Here is a 15912-nt window from a genome sequence, read left to right on the forward strand (position 1 = left end):
CAAGAAAGCTCAGGTTTGTGGGCTATGAGCCAGGGTCAAAAGGATATCGCTTTAGCGATGGAAGTAAAAGAATTGTAATTTCAAGGTCTGCTAATTTTGCAGAACAAAATTGGGACAGAATTAATGCAAATTCTGGGTATGTCTCACTTAATGACGGTGATCTGTTTAGTGACAATAACTCATCTAATGATGAAAAAATAATTATTGAAGATGTCAATGTTCAGGGAGGAGAGGCTGAACAAGACATGAAGCCAGAAAGACTTGAGACACAGGAGCAGTTAATACCACATAGGTCAGAGCGATGTAACAAAGGAATTCCGCCTGACAGGTATTCTGCCAGCAAGGTAAAGGTTTGCAATGTGTGGTATGAGCCAAGAAGTTATAAAGAGATGTTGGCATTACCAAAAGCTGAACAAGAAAGATGGAAGGAGGCCATGGATAAAGAGATGAAATCCATGGGAGACCATGAAGTATTTAAATCAGTGATTTTGCCACAGGGAACCAAAGCTGTGGGTTGTAAGTGGGTATGGCCAAATAATGATGTACAGTTGTTGCAAGATTTAAGTATTAATGTAAAAGAATCTGTAAAGGTATTTGAAGACAATGCTGCCTGTATAAAAATGGCAACTGGTGACAGGGTGAAGAACAGAAGTAAACATGTAGACATTAAGTATTGTAATGTCAGGGAAGGTGTAAAAAGAAAATTGATTAGTTTACATCATTGTTCTTCTGAGGATAATTTGGCAGACATGATGACTAAATCATTGGGTGGTATTCACTATGGAAAATGTATTAAGTCTATAGGTCTGATGTCTCTTCCTGTCATGAAGGGAGGAGTGTTGGAATATTCATGAGCAGGAAGAGTCATGTGGTAACTCAGTCAGCCAATGTGAAGAAAGTGCTACTGAATCTGTGCAAAAAGGTTATTGAGTTAGAAGCTGGTTTCAGGTCTCTGGTCTGTCTCTGCTGTAAGAAGTCTTCATTTATGCTATGTTGCTATGAATAAGAATATATGGTATTGTAAATATTTTTATATGAATATAAAGAGTTTATTTGAATCAGCTAAATGCAGTCAACTGTGAGAGCTTCTGATTTATTTTTACCAACAGAGAAATTAAAATTCTCTAAACACAGGTTAAAAATTGAAGAACTTTTTTTTATTTAGGAACCGTGTAGTCAGAAACAGAGTTCAATAGTTAGGCAGAGTAAGGAGATGATCAGCAAATATTGTTAAAGGGACCCACTCTACTAATCTGATTCCTAAAAAAAGATTTAAATGGTTCTTTGAGCTAAACCAGGGGTGTCAAACTGCCAGCCCGCGGGCCTGGTTTCATCATACCAAAGCTGCGCCCACCCCATTGCCGGCAATGCAAAAAGAGTCACGATACATCACAACACCTCACGTAACGTGGCGAGTTTGACACCCGTGAACTAAACCATAAACCTTAACTTAATCTGTGTTTTTAGCTAAATACCTTAATGTTGATAAATATATAAACAAGAAGTTTGACTACAGTAATTAGCCTTATCAATGCCACCAGACATGGCTTATTCCAATTAATCGACCCAGTGACATGTCCCCTTGGAATACTTTTTTTTTACTTCTTCTCACACTGACATCTTCCCCAAATGCCACTTTGTTATTTAGCAATTGAAGTGTACAATGACCCTTGCTTTTCTCCCTACTTATTTTCATCATCCTGCCACTGCAATAAATTTTGATGGCCAAGACTCAGTTTCAAAACATTTTCCTTCTTCCTTTTATTTCACATGGCTATCTTTGTGCTTCTTTTAACAGATGTTTTATCCTTATTTTTTATCCTAAATTTCTCCAGATACAATTAAAAATCATTGTGATGTTGTTGCTTTTTGCTCCCCCTCCCCCCCCGCCAAAAAACCCCATGTACCTATTATAACTTTTTTACTGGAACAGAATATTGTAATTGAAGCAACTAGATATTCCACCAAGACATATATACCCAACGCACTTTTGGACACTTTACCAGAAGTGTCCTTGAGTAAAACCCATGAACATATCTGGTAACAGCCAATATATTTTTGCTTGATACATACTGATATACATTTGCTTCCAGGTAGCTCCTACTATTAGCAGACTTGGCTAACAAACTTGGCCAGTTCCATCTATATTTTAATTCCAGTTATTTGAGAATATGAGTGTTGGTTTGTTTCCCTCCTAACTAGTTACAGTTATAAGTCATGGGTAATTCTAAACAAATAATGTGTTGAACTGTCTAGAATATTAGTCATATTCCCAAATAGGATGAAATAGAAATAAGGGAGTACTGTATAACACTTTGGTTATAACATAGCAATACAGTATGTGTAGCTATGTGTGCACTCTCAGTATATATTTAGTTTTGTCCCTTCATAATTTTGATGCCTTTTCCACCTGCTTCCCAAATTTCAATTAAATCCTAATGGAACATATACAAGAAATAATGCCTCCTAGGAATTTTCCAAATTAGGAAGTATGTACAGTTAAAAATGTGCAAAATGATGAAGAGATATACGGTACTGAAAAACAGCACTTCCAATAATTTAATTTACTTAAAATTGGTATCCTCAGAAAAGATTCTGCAGAATCCCAAGGATGGGTTAAAACAAGAAGAACATAAGTGGTACCAAACTTTCAGGATACAGGAAAGCAGATTTTAATACAGTTTTCTTTTTTAAAAAAAATCTTGAAAATATTATCTAAATGCCCAGAATTTCCTCATGTTTTCAGAATGGATTTTCACCTAAGGGAAAAAGTAAGGGAGACTTTTGTATTTTTAATATCATTTACCTAAAATCTAGTGACTCTCTGAGTTCATTTATTGCACTAAACCACGGTTTGCTGAGTGACACACACAAATATATAAATATGACACACACAAATATATAAATATGTTGAAGTCTTACCAGGCACTTCGGAGGGATTTTGTTTCTTTTCCATATTTCTGCTTTCTGTTTTAAATTCCGGATATTTGGTTATCTTTTCCTGCTTTTCTGTGCTTGTGTTAAGACTAGTAATACTGGAGTGTTGTAAAACAGGTTTTCTTGGCAGTGGAGGTTTTGTGCTACCCTGTTCAGAGGATTTTAATTTAGTTTTGAAACTTTCATTGGACAAATCAGTAACATTTCCATCCATTATCTTCCTGATTTCTCCTTTTTCAACTTTCAGTGAAGATAAAGTCACTTCCCCTTTTACTAAATTAAGTTCAGCATTATCTCCTTTACATTCCTTTGATTCCTGTCCAATGTCTCTGTATTTCAGTAATAAAGATGTGGACCTAAGTTTGACTTGGAAGGGATTTTGGCCTTCAGAGCTTGAATGGCTTGGACTTGACAGCTGCAAAAGATTACCAAAAGAGTTGCTCAATACTGGTTTTGAATCCAAAGGCTGTGAGGCAAAAGTCTTTGAGTCTAATGCTCTACCAGGAATATCAGATTCTGACTCTAATGAAGATTTCTGTTTATTAATGCATCTTTTTTTCTCTTGTGAAGAATTCATCTCAACATACTTCTTTGTCTTTTCACCATTTATGGAAAAATTTACCTGCATGGCAAGAGGCTTCTCATGCTCTGAAGCATCCTTCGTGTTCAGGCTGTTAGATCTAGATCTCCACCGTGCTGATGACACTGAAAACTTTCTCAACCCACAAAGGTCATTGGTTTCTTTCTCTGCTTTCCCTCCCAATATACCATCAGATATAGCTGGGAGATGGTCTTCATCATTAGATTCCAGTTTCTCTTGAGTTGCTTTCATTTTGCCTTGACTCAAAGAAGGTCTCTCTTCCAGTGAAGAGTTTCTGCATGAAGCCAGAGAAATACTACTGTTCTCTGAATGGAGTAAATTTGGAAGCTGGGAAGGATTTGTGGATAAAGAAATGTTAGAATTGGCCAGTAAAGATGTTCTCTGTGTAGCTTCCTTATTAGAAACACTTTCCAAAGGTTCCTTAGCACCTTTCAATGATTTTTTCTCTGATACATCTGATTCAGCAATCACATGTTTTTTGGCAGGGATATTTTTAGATAGAATACAAGAAATCTGTTTATTTTCTTGGTTTAAAACACTTAAGGGCACATTACTTAAATTCTTAGGAGATATCTCTAAAGTTTCACAGTCGCCTTTGTCATACTGTGGAGCAATATTTTCTTTCGGGTCAGAAGCTGAAGATTGCCTTACAGTGTATACTAATCCCTGGACAGATTCACTGCCCTCTGAAGGGTTCTCATAGCAATGTGAGTCCATCAGAGAAGTGGAGTGTGACGTGTAAGTCTTTTCATCTGGGTGACTCAAATTAGACTGAAGCTCGGAGGAAACCATATTGGATAAAGCTGCATTGTCAGTCAGTTCCTGTGGACTGGAAGTCGCACCTTTGTAGGATTCTTCAACCAGCACTTCATTCCCAACACTTTCATCTTCCTCAAGAGTGCAGATCATGTCTTTCTGAGACTCAGATAATTTCTTCTGCAAGAAACAAAAAGAGCTTGCACCTTTTCTCTACATCACAGCAGTACTTTTTAAAATGATTAGTCACTCCTAAGAAGGAAGTATCATTGACAATAAAAACTTTTAGCAACCTAAATTAAAAGAGCTTATTGTGGAATTTTGTGATTTTACTCACTTCAACAGTATGAAATATTTTCAAGAGGTAGTGGGTGCATGTGATGAAATTCACAAGGCACACATACTGTATAAAAGTGGTCACTATTTCTCTATGATTTCAATTACATTTCCCTCTGAACCAGTTCCCATTGCGTTTCACGGTTCAGATGAACCATGAGTTCGTGTGCTAATAAATTCAGTAATCATTAAGATATACAAATTTTGTTGTTCTGATTGCAAAGATTAAGACAGTCATCATTTGGAAATTGTTATAATTCAGAAAAGCCACTCTACCATCCAGGAAACAACCCTCCATTGATTATCTCTTAAAAAGTTATACATCCATTTTTTTCTTGAATCTACCTGGAATATATAATTTTTTCATTACTAATTAGGAATCATTATACAATAAATGGAAGAGAAATATTGTCAGTCTCTTATTTTCTTTCTATCTTTAACAACTAAATAGTAGGACTGTGTAAAAAAGGAGATTTGGAAGTACCTCTGAACCTTTAAAACAGCTTTATCTTTAAACATAAGAAAATATTTGTAGCTCAGGGTTTAATTGTACAGTCCTTGGTGATCTCTGAGCTTGGTTGTTTGCTTGCATATGTTTCATTACTTGACTAGATAACATCATCAGTGAGAGTGAGTGTTCTAGCACTACCTAGGTGGGTAATGAAATATCTACAAGCAACCGAGCAAGCTCAGAGTGTGCCAAGGACTCACAACCACATCTTTGTCCAAGTTTAAGTACAGTAGCTGCTTCAGAAGCTACTTCCATATTCTTTGTATGATTTGCATGGAATGGTCCTACTAAATACCAAATAAATGGAATCGTTTTTACGTAAGAACTGATTATTTCATAGCTTCTTCATTTTTCATAGTGCTTTTTTAAAACGTGCATAATTTCAGCCTACAAATGTGGCTAACTTTGTTTTTTACACTATATTTTTTATTGTAAGTGTGCAGTATTTTGAATTTAAAGGCAAGAACATATCTTTGAAATATATGATGATGCAAGTGTAATAATTGTCTGCAGTTCCTTGAAGCACTCATGCCTTTCCTATGATCATACAGCTGTCCTCTGCACTTGCTACATGATGCTAGAAAAACACGTATGGTTTAATGAACTGCAGTGGAGGGCTAAATAGTATACCATGATATATCTTTTTGTCTTCACATAAATTAGAATTCAGTGTAACTTCTCAACATATCCTTATAATTCTTGTATCTACCTACTATGTATACATTGTCATTTTCTGTGTAAATAATTGTAAGATAGTCTTGCACTACCGTATTTCCCCGAAAGTAAGACCCTTGGGCTCTGAAATAAGCAGAAAATCTTAGTTTCGGGGAGGGCTTACTTTTTGCCGGTACCAGCACCAGTACGCCACGAGCATGTGGGGATGGGGTGGGGCCTGTTCATGGGGTAGAGAAGCAATATGGCAGCGAGAGCCTGGTGGCAGACCAGCTACGGTACTGGTGTGGCTATGGTGGGTGCAGCGGAAAGGGCACCGAGCCTGGCACTGGGCAAGTCGGCCCAGATCTTCCCTGTGACCGCCAGAGCAACCCCCCGCTGCCGGCCTGCCAGGGCCCTTCACCAGCAGTCACTGGTGGAACTGGCTACTGCTGGTCCCACCCTCTCCATCCCACTGTCTGCTTGCCTGCAGCCTTAATGAATCAAACCCTCGGTGAGCCCTGGCTTCCGCCCGCCCTGCCTGCTGGCCCTACTGCTGCTGGGACATTTCTTGACCGCGTTGGGAGCCATGCAGCTGCCAAGTGGCTGCCTGTGCTACTGGTTTGGTTTGTTGCGGCCGCAGGCAAGCAGATGGTGGGACAGAAAAGGCGGGGCCCATGGCAGCCACTGGGGCGCTCCAGCAACTGCTGGCAGCGGGGTGGGGCGCTCCAGCAACTGCAGGGAAGATCTGGGCTGACTCACCCCACCCCACGCTAGGACTTACTTTTGGGGCTAATAATAATAATAATAATAATAATAATAATAATAATAATAATAATAATAAAGTTGGAAGGGACCTTGGAGGTCATCAAGTCCAACCCCCTGCTGAGGCAGGTAACCCTATACCATTTTGGACAAATGGCTGTCCAGTTTCTTCTTAAAAACTTCCAGTGTTGGAGCATTATATTAGGCCCACCCCCCAAAAATCAGCTAGGGCTTACCTTTTGAGTAGGGTTTACTTTTGGGGAAACACGGTATTATAAGCATGCTGTGTACACCCAATACAGTGGTTTATTCAAGCTGTAGCTTAGCATGAGGTGTGAAGCAAGCTTGTAACAACAATATTAGGCTTACAGGGACAGAAAATCTGAATCTGTTTAAAGCAACCTTTTAGGGTCCTAAGAGTATAAATTCTTTTATTCAAGGGATTTCTATTCAAGTGTTTCCTTCCACTCACTTAATCACCATATGACAGAAAATACTCACATCACTAGTAATACAAGTAGTCTTCAACTTATGTCTTCAACAATTGAGGTCAAAATATATATTGCTAAGTGAAACAGTTGTGAATTTTGCCCTGTTTTACCTTACCATACTTGTTAAGTAAATCACTGCATTTGTTAAGTTAGTAACATGATTGTTAAGTGATTCTGGCTTCCTCAATGACTTTGTCAGAAGGCTGCAAAAGTTGACCACATGACACTACAACTATCATAAGTATGAGCCAGTTGCCAACCATCCAAATTTTGATTACGTGACCATGGAGATGATGCAATGGTGGTAAGTGTGAAAAATGGTCATAAATCAATTTTTTCAGTACCATTGTAACTTTGAATGGTCACTAAATAAAAGGTTGTAAGTTGAGGACTACCTGTATTTCAGGGTGCACCTATTCAATAGGACTGTGCAAAGCATTAGAAAGGCATTTATCACAAAATGCATTAGCATAGAGCAGGTGTCCCCAACCTGTGGGCCACGGCCCAGTAGTGGGTTAGGGTTAGGGCATACCCCCTCATTTGTGCTAGTGCCATGGCTGAGGGGGGCAAAAACAGGACATTGTGTCACGGGGTGCAAAAACGGGTCATTGCTGCACCCTGGGACGCAAAAATGGGCCACCGCCGTGCCTCAGGGCACAAAAATGTGATGCCGCCACACTGGAGGGCACAAAAATGGGGCACTGCCACACCGTGGGGTGCAAAAATGGGGCACCACCATGCTGCGGGACACAAAAATGGGGCGGCACCATGCCATGGGGCACAAAAATGGGCTGCCACCACACTGCAAGGCACAAAAACGGCCGCTGCCATGGCACAGGGCGCAGAAAGACACTGCACCACACAAGAACGGGGCAGGGTTAGTATCTTGCGGGTGCTAGCCCTGCCCTGTTTGTGGCACACGCATGCTCGTGGCCCTGTGCTCATGCATACGCACACACGCACGCACGCTTCCCCCTCCCTTTTCCTCTGGTCCGCCAACCGACAAAGATTGGTGACCTCTGGCATAGAGGATCCCTCCTTGAAGTGTCAAAGCATCCAATCCTTTAAAATATGTGTGGGGTTGCTTCAAAGGTCACCTTTCCCAGCTGTTGGCACATGCATCATTAGACCATACTTTCACTGGAACCAACCAGCACATCAAAATAGGTGTGTATCCCCATACATGTGCACAGATAGTTAAGGACAGTCTCTGAAGTACAGTAGTTGCCTGAGCCTTCTGAAGGATGTGATAGTTTTTGTGTTTTGAGGAAGGAAACATCATTGATTTTAACATACTTAGCAAAGTGTCCCTTTTAAATACTTGGCACAGCCTTGTTGCTCACCAAGGAGCGTTTTTTATATATTGTTACATCATAGGAAAAGCCTGTACAGAAATATAAATCTTTATCCACAAATATTTCCTCTTTCAAATGCTCCTCTCTCTCTCTCTCTCTCTCCCCTCCCTCCCTCCCTTCCTCTCTCCCTCTCTCTCTCTCTCATCAATTACCAAAGGTAGTCGTCTTATTTTACTAGATCTCTGGTTCCGTGGTTTTATTGAAAGCTTGTGCTTAGCAGCTGAATTGTCCAAGCAAGAGGATAATTCCGGAAGAATATCAAAATCAGCGCCAGGCAAACAGCTGCTATCAAATGTTTGTTGAGTTATAATTGTAGCTTTTGGCTGATGGGAGAACAGCTGACTTTCTCCAGAACAGACTCTTGAAGGACTTTTTGTGACCTAAAGAAAAGGGAGAAGGGGAATAGCATCAAAGCAAATCCATAAGAATTTTAAAAGAAAACAAAATAAAACCAGGAAATTCCTAAATGATGTTGCATACTTATTTCATCATCACTAGAACTAACACTGCTGTCAAATTATCCAGTTTGTTTATATCTGCTTATATTTTTGTGTAAGTTGAACTTAATTTTCCTATTTTATTTATTTATTTAAACTATGGGGGAGTCCCAACTATAACAACAAAAAAAGGAAAAATAAAAATAACAGGCCCCTAGCTTGGGAATAGCAAGTACTTTGCAATTTGCTGACACAGATTATTACATTTCAATTTTTGCTACAGCAAAGCAACAAATAGTCATATTGTAATTAAAAAGTAAAAGTTATAATATTGCATTAGAAAGAGGGGCATAAAAGTTTTGGTTATGATAGACGTTTAATCCTAAATCAGAATACTTTTTACATAGAATAATATGGGGAAGCCCATGGTCCCATGGATGATGCAAATGGCAATCCCTGTGTTCAATTATGTTAGTTGCAGCTTCTGAGAATTGTAGTTAACAATATGTAGAAGGTCACAGGTCTGCCCTCTTTATGTTGCAAAGAAAGATCTAAGCTCACCTGGAGAAATCAGGTTGACTCTTGGCGTTTTCCCTCCCTTCGCCTGTTCCGCTCGCCTGTTCTGCTGCATGCAGTTGCCCAGAGTGTGTCTATATATGTATATGTACATGTACATGTATATGTGTGTGTGTATGTATATATACATATATATAATAAAATCTATTAAAACCACTGATCTCTGGGACAGAAAACCTTTTTAATAACTGAGCTTTCGTCAATCCACTATTGATGTCGTCAAAATATGAGCTAGTTGCTTGAAGCACTCGTTTTTATAGCTGTGTGGATGTTAGCGATCTAGTCATGGAGCGTGTCACTTGTCTACCTGCCCCTTGTTCTCCCATAGTTGGTTGCATTAATCCTAGTTTTGCCGTGCTAGCTGGCATCCACTTTGATTTTGACATTTTCCCTCCCTCCACCCGCCCCACCCGTTGGTCACGTCCATCCTGTAGCGTGCAGCTGCCATTCAATGTCATTGCCAGATCACTCCTTCTACTGTCCTGCCCAGCCGTGCCATCAGCCTGCCGCGTAGCCTCCTCCACTAGTGGTCCTCCTGCTGTGTGCCTTGCTCTGGTCGCATTAGTCTGCCGTCTTTCTCTCGATCTTGTGGTGGATTCCACTTGTGCTTCTATGTCTCCATTCGTTGTGACATCCTGTTGTTCCATGGGTAGGCGACCCAGATATTTTATATTTCTGTTCATCTGGTGTAGGGGTGGTAAGCAATTTATTCGCTCTGACTCCCTGCGCAGCCGTTCATGTCTTCTCAGTGCTTGATACGCTGGTAATAATTCCACGTGTCGGTTAATGGAGTATTGGTCAGATAGCCAGGCTTCTTTTAACAGGTGGCCACCCTTCGTGGGGTGCTGGGCGATGACCTCTGCCCCCGCAAAATTGAATGTATGATCACTCTCAGCTCTATGTGCCCATACTTGGGAACATTGTTCGTGCCATCTGACCACTAGTTCATGCTCATGGACTCTAGTCCGGAGGCGTTTCGCAGTTTCTCCAACATAATTGCAACGACAATCGTTGCAATTGATCCGATACACTATAGATAACATATCCCCTCTGGATAGCAGTTCCTTTGAGTGCATTAGTCTTGTGCGTAGGGTGTGGCTAGGTTTGTGTGCGACGTTAATATCATGGGTTGCAAGTATCCATGCGATCGCTTCGGATACACCATTGATATATGGAAGTGTCACCCAAGCAACAGTCATTGGTCTGTCATGGATCAATCGTGGTTCCTGATGTTTGCAGCAGCATCAAATGAAGCTCGCTGAATACCCATTTTGCCTGCATATATGATGGAGATATGCTTGCTCTTTACTTTTCGCTGTCATTGTGCTGCAATGGGGGTTAACCCTATTGAACAACATTCGAATGCAGTTGATCTTGTGTGCAATGGGGTGATTACTCTCATTGTGCAGAATCCGATCTGTGTGTGTGGCCTTACAGTAAACAGTAGTAGAAAGGGTGTCATTGGGTTGGTGACTGAGCAGCACGTCCAGGAAAGCCAGGGTATTGTTGATTTCCTCTGCCACTTTGAATTGGATGTCCGAATAAATCGAGTTCAATTTCTCCATGAACCTGATGCTGTCACGGCGTTTAATGATGGCAAATGTGTCATCGATATACCTGGCCCAGAATTTGGATCGATAGTCGGCCATTGCTTTGCATTCCAGATCTTGCAGAACTGCTTCAGCAATGACACCTGAAATGGGGGACCCCATAGGTGTACCCTTTACTTGTTCATATATGGTACCATGAAATGTAAAGCACGTTTTGAGGCAAAAATGTAACAGCTAGATGAAGTCTTCTGTATTGGGCAGATTGGAGCTGTGGTTCTTCGTTCTGTAGCAGACCCCTTATCACAGAGACGGCCAGCTCTTGAGGAATGGAAATGAATAAAGATGTTACATCAAAAGATATCATAATTTCATCATCCTCCACCTTTACCGATTGTAACCTTTCCAGGAAATCCTCCGAAGATTTTATCGTGGTCGTGGTATCCTTGACCAGATGTTGGAGTCATCTGCCCAGCCATTTGGCTAGACCAAAGGTTGGGGTACCCCTAAATGACACAATGGGTCATAACGGGACCCCTACTTTATGAATCTTAGGTAGTCCATAAATCCGTGCCATGGCTGAATCTCTGGGTCAGATTGCTTTTTGATCTTCTTCATGAATTTTACTTTGCCTCATGAGTCTATCTACTGTTTTGCTAGGTTGGTTTCTGAGTGACGTCATCAGATCCTTGTAACGTCCGATACGCACTCTCATCATTAAGCAAGGCGTAGATCTTGTGGTCATACTCTGGCTTATCCATAACCACGGTCGCTCTGCCTTTGTCAGCTGGCAAGATGGTAATTGAGCTGTCCTTCCGTAGCTCTTCAAGGGCCGCTTCTTCTGATTCTGAAAGGACATGATTTTTCCTGTGGTTAACTATTACATGCTGCCTAATGAAGTTCTTAGTCTCATTGTTGGCCTCAATACGGTGGATTGTTAACTCTAAGGCTGCAGCGAAATCAATGGGTTTTGCATCTATTGAGATAAAGCTGATGTCCCGTTGCAGGACCGAGGTTTGTTCATTGGTGAATGTCTTAGATGATAGGTTGTGCATCAGTTTGTTATTTCTCCTTCGATTGTCTAACGCTCTTAGGATCTCTGTTTTTCATTGGAGTGTCTCGGCTTTTCTCTGGCGTGCTCTTTGCGTTGCGAGGTATATTTGAAGATTGAGGGCATTGTTGAAATGATTGTTGAGAACAAGGGGTGGGTAGACTGGTGACGCACTTCAGGACTAGATCGCTAACATCCACACAGCTATAAAAACGAGCGTTTCCAGCGACTAGCTCATACTTTGATGACGTCAATAGTGGATTGATGAAAGCTCAGTTATTAAAAATATATGAACTCTAGCTATTGTTTTAGAAAGAAAGGGGTCCTTATATGAATGTTATATATTTTTTTTCTTATTGCCACCAAAAAAATGCTATGTCCAATGTGATTTGGAACAGACCTATGAAGACAATTCCATGATATGGATGATTAAAGATGTGGAGTTTTCACAGTCATGTTGCTTGTAATATTCAGTGCTTCTTTTCTCTCTTCTGTCAGAAACTGAAAAATGTTTGTTTGGCAGCTTATCATCAAAACAGATCTCAAGTTTGGCAAAAGAAACAATGGCCCGTACTCCGTATTTCAGAACAATGGACAGTAGAAAGTTGATTAAAATAGAATGATAATCATTGTTACAATTTTTATCATGATCTTCACACAGAAAGTGTTCACTTAGGAAAGAAAAGTAGTAATTTCTTTGTGTATTACTTGCTTTCTTCTCCATTTGTAGTGTTCCAGTTGTCCCTTCTATCTCCTACATACCTATTAGCTCTTCTCCAGATGAGAGAATAAATGGGGTCCTTCAAGAGGCTACTAAAGCCATTCTTCAATCTGCTGGTTACATGTGCCGCTGATTGAAAAGAGGCAGCCATTCTGTCAAAGAGAGCTTTGGAAAAGAATAACAATGCTCTCAAACAGAATAGCCAATAGCCTTCATCAGCAAAGTAGTTGCAATTTCAATTGTTAATGGGGGAATGTGGCCAATCAATAAGAGAAGAATAAAAGGGCTAATCAAGAGACCTTGGAGATAATCATTGGATCTGTACAAAATTAACTTTTAAAGACAATCTGAGGGAAATAGTTTAAAAACTCTTTCCGTTTGGGTGACTGCCAACTTAGAAAATAAAATATGACTGCATTTGTTTCCAGTTCATTTCTTCCTTAGTCATGTTTGAAAGAAAAATAGATGACAATAGGTGTAATGCAGCTAATGATATCCTTTAATGATATGCTTCATTAATAGCTGTTAACAAAACTATTGCAACCTGTCCCTGCAACCTTTCTGAGGCATCCCATGAGATATTACAACATTGCTGTGAAGTATAGATACATTTAAATTACCTGTTCTTCTTCTTCACTGCCTGTTCCAGCTAAACTCAAAGAGCTATGATGCTTGTGAGAGTCTGAAAACTGTGGGGTGGAATGAGGAAAAGTTTCAGTAACAGATGACAATATGAAATGAAATATAAACAAAAGCTATAGTCTCTACTATGCCAGTATTTTTTCAAACTTGGCAACTTTAAATTATGTGAACTTCAACTCCCAGAATTCCCCAGCCAGCATGCTGTGCTATACAAACACCACATAGGCAACAAGAATATTTCTATAGAGCTCTAAAAATTAGGAGAAGTCCGTAAGGAGAAGGGCGGGATATAAATCAAATTAATAAATAAATAATAATAATAAATAATAATAAATAATAAATAATAAATAATAAATAAATAAATAAATAAATAAATTAATAAAATAAAATAAATATGACAGTGGAAATTGTTTTTAGAAGAAAGCTGACCATATTTTCTAGTATTTACGCAGCTTTCTTTAAAAAAAGATATCAGAGTAAGGGATTTTCATGACTGATGAATTAAGTGTTCTCCACTCAGTCTTGAACCAATCCCTCTCCTGTTGATATGTCAAAAGAAGGGAGAAAACACTACTCTAACATTGGTATAGCTCATGTACTGGAAATGAAGTAAAGGTAACATTATGAGAAAAACCACAGGAAAAAAAGATGTTGTCAAGACATGTTTGTGCTGTGATTAGGTGAAAGTTGGAAAGGCCTTCCGATTAGCTATCTTTTTGTTTCTACTTCATTTTTAAAAACCTTTGAGGCTTTTCTTTCAGAATAGTATCACAGTCCAGAAGGAATCAAATAGATCTCCGAGAAATCTACTACAATAAATATTGCCTCTATCATTTGACATGATTCTAGGATATTCTATTTCTTACAGTTATTTTTGTGTTTATGCATTTTTCAAAACATCTTTCTCTTAGTAAAACAGGATCTTATCCATAATATACAAAAATTTGAATATTTTTATTATAAACGTCTGTCATTTACTATTACTACAAAGTGCAATATGAATTCAGGTGATAAACACAATCTATAATTATAAAATGTTTTCCCCAATTTATCCTACCTTTGATGTATTGGGATTTAGAATTTCTTGTAGCAAATATGTTTCTGGTGGACTCCTGGGTAAACCATCATCTTCTGAACTCATTCCAGCATCCTCTTGTTTTTTGGAAGGAGTTCCAAATGGATAGGAGAGGCCCATCTTCCAGTTTTGCTGGAGTTTCATCTACAATACCAAATATTGAGTTTTAATACATTTCTTATACTACTAAAATAACAGATTTGCTTTCATAGAAGAAAAAAAATGATGTAATTACACGCTGTTCCCAAAAATCACAAGTACACTTTCTTTTTGTGCCCAGCAGAAAGATGCATGTGGATGATGTCATTCTGCCTCTTGCCCTTTACCTTATTTGACTATATACAAGGAGAATGTGATTTTATACAATGCTTACTTACTGCTGAGACCATTTTTTTAAAATTATGTTGTAAAAAATAAACAAAACAATGTTGATCTTGCCCTTGAGAGCCAAAGCTTAGATCAAGAGAGTTTAGCAGCAGGTAGTTGAACAAGCAGTTATATTCTGTTCAATTACTAACAAAGAAGGACATGATGTTTGTTCCAAAACTATGCACTGAATGAGCACATCCTTACTGCACTGCCCAAAAGGTACCTTTTGGCTTTCAATGTAGATCATGTGCTACAGTATAACTATCATATAATCACCTTGATATTCAAGTTCCTTGGATGACTAAATTCTCCACCTCATTAATTTAAAGAAACTCTATTGGAAATGTTTCTGTTCATACACCTGTTGAATATCATACTGTCTATACCAAAATCATATACAAATCTGCATCATACCAGAAATGAAAAAATCTGGAAATAATGGAAATCAATTATTTCAACAGAATTACCTGCAAAGTCCTAATTCGATCAGAAACATTTTCCTGAGAAAATACTCGAACTGGTGTAGGTGGTTCTTGTGGAGTCTCAGAAATGAAAATGCTATCATGTGACAAAGCTCTGTTTCCCATAATAGTTCTGTGCATCCTAGGAAAATATGGAAACCTAATAAAACAACACATATTTAAACCTGGTCTTTCTTTTCAAGTAATGAAGTCTATTTGCAATGCAAATTTGAGTAGGAATGTAATGAGGGAAGGAATGGTTGAAGAAAGATGTCCTATAACAGTATATGATGTATTTTGGTCTTCATAATTTTAGATACAGACATCATTTTTGAATACCAGGTCCACCAGAGATCTAGATTCTCTAGGTAGAACAAAGTATAATCCCATAATTTAATCAGAAGGATCTAATCAATAAATTGGTTGATGAATAATTTCGGGTTCAGTCATAAGAGATGCCCAATATGTTTGCAGAACTGAAAAGGATTTTAGAAAACATTTCCAAATCAGGTCAGCAATTCTTCAGGTAACTTTAGACCAGTCAGTTCCAAGCTGAAGTTGTCAGCCCCGCTAGGTAGATTAGACCAAAAATCAACTCCATGTAAATGCCAAAACTAATTTTATTGAGAT

At 39.0% G+C, this 15912-nt stretch overlaps 1 protein-coding gene across 1 annotated transcript in view; it reads right to left on the minus strand.

The window, feature by feature from the left end:
* The window catches only part of KIAA1211L (KIAA1211 like), a 52488-nt gene that overhangs the window by 21051 nt on the left and 15525 nt on the right, over positions 1-15912 (minus strand). The window contains exons 4-8 of the mRNA XM_015831285.1: positions 15289-15424; positions 14435-14596; positions 13356-13424; positions 8556-8783; positions 2923-4474 (exon numbers count right to left, since the gene is read on the minus strand). Of these exons, the coding sequence (XP_015686771.1) occupies positions 2923-4474; positions 8556-8783; positions 13356-13424; positions 14435-14596; positions 15289-15424 (2147 nt within the window). The remainder of the gene's footprint in view (positions 1-2922; positions 4475-8555; positions 8784-13355; positions 13425-14434; positions 14597-15288; positions 15425-15912) is intronic.

This window comes from Protobothrops mucrosquamatus, unplaced genomic scaffold (genome assembly GCF_001527695.2).
Source record: "Protobothrops mucrosquamatus isolate PMUCROS unplaced genomic scaffold, P.Mucros_1.0 scaffold_19, whole genome shotgun sequence".
Classification (NCBI taxonomy): Eukaryota; Metazoa; Chordata; class Lepidosauria; order Squamata; family Viperidae; genus Protobothrops; species Protobothrops mucrosquamatus.